General features: G+C 44.0%; 1 protein-coding gene across 5 annotated transcripts; it reads right to left on the reverse strand.

Annotated features, from left to right (window-relative positions):
• Positions 1-1,234: 1,234 nt before the first annotated feature.
• ccdc77 (coiled-coil domain containing 77) lies at positions 1,235-8,194 on the reverse strand. Of its 5 annotated transcripts, XM_035424974.1 has the most exons (13): positions 8,015-8,194; positions 7,662-7,829; positions 7,246-7,307; positions 6,789-6,975; positions 6,233-6,375; positions 5,512-5,608; positions 4,967-5,030; positions 4,711-4,805; positions 4,474-4,622; positions 3,969-4,209; positions 3,061-3,186; positions 2,343-2,495; positions 1,235-1,925 (listed from the first exon to the last, which is right to left on the reverse strand). In XM_035424974.1, exons 3-13 carry the CDS (start codon positions 7,281-7,283, stop codon positions 1,779-1,781), a joined length of 1,440 nt encoding a protein of 479 aa, XP_035280865.1. In that variant the 5' UTR covers positions 7,284-7,307; positions 7,662-7,829; positions 8,015-8,194; the 3' UTR covers positions 1,235-1,778. The 5 variants fall into 5 exon arrangements, with proteins under 5 accessions (XP_035280865.1, XP_035280863.1, XP_035280864.1 ...); XM_035424972.1 differs by lacking the exon at positions 7,662-7,829 and having other exon boundaries at positions 8,015-8,193; XM_035424973.1 differs by lacking the exons at positions 7,662-7,829; positions 8,015-8,194 and adding an exon at positions 7,510-7,638.
• Positions 8,195-8,544: the final 350 nt, after the last annotated feature.

Consider the following 8,544-nt stretch of genomic DNA (forward strand, 5'->3'; position numbering starts at 1 on the left):
GAATCCGACCACCTGTTTCTCCTGTGAGATCTTCGCACAAGCGCGTTTGAGATCATTTGGTTAAAGCCCTATATATCTACCAAATATCAATAACAAAGAGCTTTAATTTGAAATATAATCATTTTGGGAGTTACACCAAACTTTTATTTATTATTTAATAACATTCGCGGACTTTAAACCATTTTTTCTTTAGTCTTTTCTTGCTGTGTTCAACAGTGAAAATGTATTACAGTACGTGTAGACTTAAAGCTTTTATGTAGAAATTTTTGCTCATGAGTTACACTGGAAGTTAAACCGTTAAACAGCTTCCCACTACTTTGTAAAGGCCACAATCACATTTCATTCTTTAAAATTCTTAAAGCTTCCATCATATGCTGGAACCCTATTTTTTTTTTAATATATTGAAGAATTTTTATTTTTTGGGCTCTGACCCCCCAATAACTCCTAGTTGTTATGCCTAAGGCTTACTGAACCTAGTAGTGTAGATTGGCCAGATGATGGCACTATTCTTCAAATGACAATATTTTTACATTCACAATCCCAACCCACCTGCTTTGTTTGCCGAAGAATTAAATAATTAGGAACGAACAGTAGGTCACTCTCCTGAAGAGGAACACATTTCCCCCAAGGACCAGAATTTTTTTTTTCATATTTCTTTCATATTGTGATTTCTGTCGTTTAGAATTTTCTGAAAAACACTTAAAATGCTTATTCTCCTACAAAATCTGACTGGATTCTCCCTAAAATTGGTATGCTGAATCTATGACTGATTATACCTCAGCACGAGTGTTATGTGTTTTTGTGGTTATGTCAGGATAGCCATAAGACAAGCCAATGAAGTTGCTCATGACAAAAATGCTTTTAGATCCCCTCAGAAAATAACAGTAAGTACTTCAGCCAAATAGAGATTTACAATTACATATTTAACTGCATTTTGTTTCAAGTGCATTCGGATGCAGAGGAGTTTTTGCCAGTCGATTCTTGATTTTTCTGCAGGCCAATTCAGAAAATTGAAAGTTTGATAATTATACAATACAATTTTAATATATATATGGAATCTGTAAAGTAGCCCAACTGGTTGGTTTTAGCCCATTCTTATTTAGAGACATTTAATTGCACTGATTTTCCCCAATCGCATTAAACTATAGAAATCACCTTTCCTAATACACATTGAAATGTACATAAACAAAACCCTGCTTTCAATCCAACAGGAACTCCTTTTGAAACAATCATGGATGGTTCAAAAATATGTTTTAATAAATAACTTCAGAGTAAAAACAAATACATTCAAGTTAATGACATTGCGTAGTAGTATAATCGCTACTTCCACATTGTCAATTCAGTCACAATGGTTCAAAGGTGCATTTGCTGTAATTTCCAGGTCATTTCCGAACAAGTTGTCTTGCGTCAAAATCTCTACTACACCATAGACAGAATTGCGTATCTTGCAGCGTTTCTTAAACAAAAAGTAATAATTTTGGACAAAATTCCAACATTCCCTCCAAACACTTCCTGAAACCTAATTGTCGTTGAAGAATACTTAGAATCATTCAGGTGTCACATGTTTGATGGCTTCTGATCTTACCATACTGTACCACATTTGCACTCGCTTCATAGTAATGGACGGCGTTTAATAAAAATGGGCTGGCACAAAGGCATAATTTTGAATCATTATAAAAAGAACTGTAACTGGCATTTTGAACAATGCATTTCAAAGACTGATATGGATCTCTGAGCACAGTGTAAGCCGTTAAATGGAACGGTAAGGCTTCAGCCTCTCAGCAGTATCTCAGCTCATTTTCCAGTCCATAGATCTTGGCTTTCAGTGTCCTCAGCTCCCCCTGGACCTTCTTAGTGCGAGAGCCGGTCTGCCGCACCTCTTGGAGGATCGCCAAGTCCTGATCTGGCCCCACGTTCAGTGCCACCTAAAGAAAAATAAAGATTTCAGCCATTAACATTTAAAAAAAACGATATTATTTACACACTTACACATACACACACACACACAATCTGCCAATTGACTGTACCATCTTACCTCCACATTAAATAAGTAATATGCATTAAAAGGAAATGATGAAAACATCAATACAATCAAAATGGTATATTAATTCTGCTTGCATACACATCTAATTACAAACTGCCACGGCTGAGAATAGACGGAGTCAATAAAATCCATGGTGCACTTTTCTGTAGGCCATCTCTGAAAATTCAGATCACACATTTGCCTCATATTCTACAGTATAGATGCATCCAAACCAGTAAAAATGATGTCAGGGTCAACAAAATGGCTCGGGACTGTGGTAGGGGAAGCAGTGTACTGCTCCATACTGAACCCTCCTGACCTTGAAGAGCTGCTTCTCCACGTCTTTGAGCTTCTGTCGCAGGTGTTTGATGTCCGTCTTGAAGCCCTCCACCTCCATGGCCCTCCGCTTCTCCAGGGCTTCGTACCGCTGGGTCATCAGCTGGAGCCGTTTCGCAACCTTATTTGAACGCTCCTGGACTCACAAAGTATGGAGGTATAGATTACAAGGACTGGGAGAATCAAAGCATGTTTGCAACCTTCAATCAGTCAATTAATCTATGTTTTTAATGCATAAGATACAATTCAAAGCGCTTGACATAAAATAAAGATAAATTTCAGGACACAAAACAAGTATGTATGCATGTATATTGTTTACAGGACAGTACATGTGCTGTTGCATGCAGGCAAGTTATTTCAGAAGGACATAAGATAGACACAATGAAACACTCTTTGAGTTCTCTCTTAGAATTGTCCACACTCCCTGCCATCTTCACGGCCTCTGGCAGACTGCGACCATACTGGCTGAAGGCAGTTTTAGCCATGAATTTTCAGGACTTGCTGAATACTGAATGTACGGAATGTTTAAAGCCCTTTCAAGGTTTTCAAGGACCTGTGAGAACCCCGGTGATTGGGGGGAATGCAGGGGGTAAGGCTGCCAAAACCGATGCTCAATTTGGGCACCACCACTCAATCTTAGGACCGGCAAGTGCACACAAGCACGTACACTGTGTGAATGGAGTGGCTCCTACACGCGGTACCTTGAAAAGCTCCTTGCCCACGTCGCCCTCCTCCCGGATCTGCGCCAGGTCGGCCTCCAGGCTGACGCACTGCTCCCTGTACATGTCAGCCAGCCGGTGGGCCTGCTTCAGCTCCTCCTCCAGCACCTGAGGAGGAGAAGAGGCTGCCTGGTCACAAACACCGTTCTTCTTCTTCATATTCCTGCGACACGCCACTAGGCATTATCAGAGCCAAAAAAAACAAAAAAACAAAATTGCATCAGCATTTCTCCTGTTGCCGTTTCCCTGTTAAATGCGACTCGATGGAAAAGTTTGACTGATCTGAGTATTGGGACAGCACCGGTGCTGCTTTGAGGGACCTCCACAAATTTCACACCTGAAAATATCTAATCACAGGGAGGAAAAATAGGCGAGATCAACTGTGTGAGTGAAATGTTCTGTCATGAGACAACGCATTGGTTATCTGGTTCAGCATTGACATGCCTGTCAATTTCAAACAGTTGCCTAACACCCCAACAATTTCACAATTTTTACGCTTTGCCGATGCTGCTGAAGAGTGAATGCTGATCTCTCTGCAGCGAATCATCATTTAGGGGCGACATAGCTCAGGAGGTAAGACCAATTGTCTGGCAGTCGGAGGGTTGCCGGTTCAAACCCCGCCCTGGGCGTGTCGAAGTGTCCTTGAGCAAGACACCTAACCCCTAACCCCTAACTGCTCTGGCGAATGAGAGGCATCAATTGTAAAGCGCTTTGGATAAAAGCGCTATATAAATGCAGTCCATTTACCATTTACCATTTACCATTTACACAGAAAGAGCCAGAATTGGAAACAAAGGAGGGTTTTATATATCCAATCTTGGATGGAAGAACAAGAACAGAACATCCAATTGTCAAATTGCCCAACATTCACATCCCTACTGAACACCGACCTTCACCTCCTCCCGACGGGCGTGGTGGGACTGCTTGGGCGCGGGGGGTGCAATGCGGGAGGTTCCGTCTCCGACCCCCACTCCCCCCCGGCTCCCCCTCAGCCTCTCCTGATAGGAGTCCAGCTTCTGCAGCAGCTGGTCCTTCTCGGCCATCCAGCTCTTCTCCTGCGCTCGCGTCTCGAACTTCAGGTGCAGGAAGTCTTTGGTGCTGTCGTACAGCAGGTTCTGCGTGCGATGCAGCCTGAGGGACGTTCACAGCAACGGCAGCCATTTTCACAAAAATGTTCTAACATTTCACTTGACATTTCTTTTTATTAAGCCTCGATAAGTTATGAGCAGGGTAATATACCATAGGGAGTTTCGGTTTACACAAGAATGGTTTAGCTCACACAACAGTTTACCAGTTTCTACCCAGATCGCAGCTGTCTCTAACTTTCTTATTTACAGGAACTGTCGTTTGTCCCTGTTTGATTAGTGTGGTCATGGAGGCGGCGTACGGACGTACTTGTCGGTGAGAGCAGCCAGTCGCTCTTCGTCTCTTGTCCGCTGCACCTGCGCCTCCTCCGCCTGGATGCGCCGGTCCTCCAGGAGGGACTCCACCTGCTCCTTGGCCAGCCGGGTCTGCTCTTCCATCTGGGCCTGCAGCGCCTCCACCTGGACGCGTAACAGAGCAGCACGCCGCCGTTAACACCGCTGAGGTCATCGAAGCGGCCATTAGAAAGCAAAACGCGGGTATTCGGACCTGCAGCATCAGGGTCTGGTTGTCCCTCTTGTATTGCTCCGGGGACTCTGCAGCCTCTCCTCCCACTTCTGGTTTGGCCGCTTTCTTGCGTGGAGCTGAGCGGTACAGGGATAAGTATTGCAAAAGTGTAGATGGGGAACAGATCAACTTCCAGTTTATTCCGGCTGAACGTGGCTGAGAGCACAGGCCGCCCTTTTCCAGCAGATCTGACATTTCATTCGCTGCTGGTGCGTGCAGCGGATGAGTGGCGGCCCACCTGTTCTTGCTGGCCTCTTTGGGTCCCGACTGCTGGCCTGGAGCTTCTTCTGAGGGATGGTGACCTAAAACCCAGCCAGAGGAACAGGGATCATTTTCCTTTTTAAGAAAAGATGGAACTCAGAACTGCAACCATGGGCTCTAATATCACTGTGATAGCATTGATGCTCCTCTGTAAACCTGAGAGCGCCCAACACAAGCAGACACATCTTTGGGATTATGCAGTCAGCTGTTTGCTTCCATTACATTCTGCTAGCTAGAGTACTGCACCGCCAGGTCCTGCAGATCACAGGCTGCCTGTGGACAGGCATCATTCTATTGGGCAATGAGGTGCAGGGAATGGGGGGCGGGGGGTAACCTATGCATTCCCCTGTTGAGACGCCTGACCACAGGGGCTGTGGGACTCACCCCTGAATGCATTAAAACAACTGGAACTGGTTGTGTCACTTGGGGTCCCATGCATGTTGTTTCACATAAGCATGTGCTGTGTAAACCTGCTGTGTACACTGCAACATGTTGCAGGTGATGAAGGAAGAGATGTTTCACCTTGTGCGGGGGTTCCCGGTAGAAGTAAGTGATCTCTCCAACGTCTGGACCCACCAGAGCCAGGAGGTGCTGTATCTTCTTTCGGTCTTCTAGCTCCCTGGATCAGGGACACAGAAGTACTGAAGCCAGGGTGAGCTCTATAGGCAAACCCCTTTCACAGGACTGCACATGGGAGGCGATTCTTCTTCGCACTTATCAAGGGATCACTTTACATTTTATTCTTATTGCAAGCTGTGTTCATCAAAGTAATGAACAGCAAACTAATCATCAAAGTGAATTAGACTACAAGCCTACACCAGAATAAAATCAGTGAACTGGAAATAAGTTTATTAATTTTGCCGGTTTGCAAAGGCACTCAAAGGATAGCACTGACTCGCTGCTCGATAACTACACAATCTGTTATACTGAGAAAAAGATAAGGGCTATAAATGTTTGCACCTGTTCCGTTTCATGATCCTCCATTTATTTCTGTAGCCTCTAGCCAGCCAGCCAGCCAATTAGTTAATGTTAGCATCATATGAACGATCACAGATGCCCCCAGGTGGCGTAAGAGCATGCCATAACCACCAGCTATGGACTTCAGCCAACAACCATAGACTTGACCCATCTCTGCATCACAAAATGTTTCTTTATGGAGTTTACTCCAACTGTGAGTGTCTGTGGATGTGTAAGAAAAGTAAAACAGCATGGGGCAAATGGGAATGGGGCTGGGCCAACGCACCTGATCTTGAGCCTGTCATTCTCTGCATACAGCCTAAGTGCCTGCTCCCTCTCCTGGAACAGGTATATCTGCATGTCGCTCAGGGCCTTTTGCAGCTCTGCGATTTCACTCTCCCTCTGGCGCACCTCCCACTGAAGCTTGTGCTGGAAACAGACATGCACCGTGAAGTAAAAGGACAAACCCAGGGATCTCAAACTTGCATCCCGGAGGGCCACCATGTCTGCTGGTTTTTGATGCGGTCCTGCACTTAAGCCCTTAAGTCATTGATTGGCTGAAGAGTGTGCACACCTCACTTTCAAGGCCTAAATTGGGTGCTGATTGAAAGGAAATCACAGAAAGCAGTAGTCTGTGGTCCTCCAGGACAAGAGTTTAAGACCCCTGGACTAACCCAAATACAGATGCAAACACACAAAATGATCAATGCTGTATGAACTATTACAGTAAATTTTCTGTTCTGAGAATTAATTTCACTTTTCGATTGCACACACACACACACACGTATGCACAGCTATGACTTGAATAGGGATGTAAATCAAAACCTGTCCCCACCAAGTACCTGGTCCTCAGATGTGGCCTTGTACTTCTCCAGCATCTGGAGCAGCTCCACATGCTCGCCATCAAACTGGGCAACTTTCTGCCTGTAAAACTCCAACAGCTCCCGCGATGGGCGCAAGAAAGCCAGCCTCTCATTTACTGGGGGCAGGGGGGAGTCGCTGTCCGGGACAGGGGTGTCACAATCACTCCTAGAGGAGGAGGATCCTTGGTTACAGTTTCAGTCTTACTTGACCCACACGTTCCACATGTTAAGCGGGAGCCATTTTCAGTGTTCTATTAGGAGTGCCATGATAATAGTCCATGCCTAGAGGCGTAGATATGAATGCATGCTGTTTACACTACAACCCATGGTGTTGAACGATTAGTGCTACAAAAATACAGTGAACTTCGGAAAATCACTAATGCTAAGTCTTCGTGAAAGCAAACAAAAATAAATATAAAAATATACAACAACAAACCGCTCAGGGCCGCTGCTTCTTCCTGGTGAGGAATCCATCAGCGTAATGAAATCCTCCAGAACCTGAGAGAAATGCCACATTATCACACGTGCAGATGCACCGCATAATTCCAACTAAGCAGGTGACACTAAGACAAAGCATACACTATGACCAAGTTAATACAGTCTGTATTACAAAAAAGGCATTTGCGGTGCTGCCTGAGAATCCGCAGAAACGACACAGGGCGTAATGCGTACAGATGTTGAACATGCATGACAAGATCACCTTTGGTATTTATGTGCACTCGGGCTTAAAAGATGTTCAAGTAAATCTAGACATGATCCGTAAACTACCGAGATGGATATTTTAAAGCCAAAAAAATATTCACTGCATATTTCAGAGCGGATCTCTGATCGTTTTGGAGACAAACCGATTACCTTCTAATTAAGACAACAGGTTGTAATCTCTTGAGGACACCGTGTGCGCCACAACAGGGAATTCAAGAAATCAAATCCATCGATGTACTCTGGGATAGATTATTTTGTTTCTCCCATACCGGTGTTGCTTAGTTACGTTATTTGGACGCTTTCGGCGGGCTGTTCAAACTGCCAAATGCAAAAGCATAAAGCTGCCAATTAGACATTTCAGGGCAGCTATTCATTCATTTCTGCTTCCGTTAGCTAGTAAACGAATAATCGAACTATTACGGCAAACCTATCGATATCCACACCAAAATAAAACAGTGCATGGAAGCCAACGTCAGTCAAATCAAAAGATAATACTGACTCACCTAATGAAGTTTTCGGATTTCGGACTTCTGTTCGCAAAATATAAAATCTGTTTTACTGAAAATAATAATGGCTGTTAAATGTTTGTACATTTATTGTTTCAACTTCCTAGCTAGCGAACTAGAGAGTTAGTAACCCAGAAAGTACCACAGATGTCTTTCAAACACTGATAGCTACGGAAGTGAACATTTCCCATAACACCACTCGCTTCAGGAACTCAAAAGAACAATCGATCAGATCTCTGGGTAATGTATTTTAGGCTTAACTTTATCTGTGAAATGTGTGAACACAAACAGGCTGATAAAAACGTCCCTGAAGAACGTAGGCGGGCCATTACAATAAAAAAAATATTAAAGAAATATAACATGACAAATAAATGCAAGGAAAATCGAACAGGTGGTACAGCTCCAGATCATGGTAATGTTCTGTAAATTCAGGTAAATTCATCTGCCCTGTGAGCTAAAGTGACCTCTTACCTTCCATACAAAAGTAAACTGAATTAAATTAGTCAACAGTTTTCCCATTAGATTAG

Source organism: Anguilla anguilla, chromosome 7 (genome assembly GCF_013347855.1).
Source record: "Anguilla anguilla isolate fAngAng1 chromosome 7, fAngAng1.pri, whole genome shotgun sequence".
Classification (NCBI taxonomy): domain Eukaryota; kingdom Metazoa; phylum Chordata; class Actinopteri; order Anguilliformes; family Anguillidae; genus Anguilla; species Anguilla anguilla.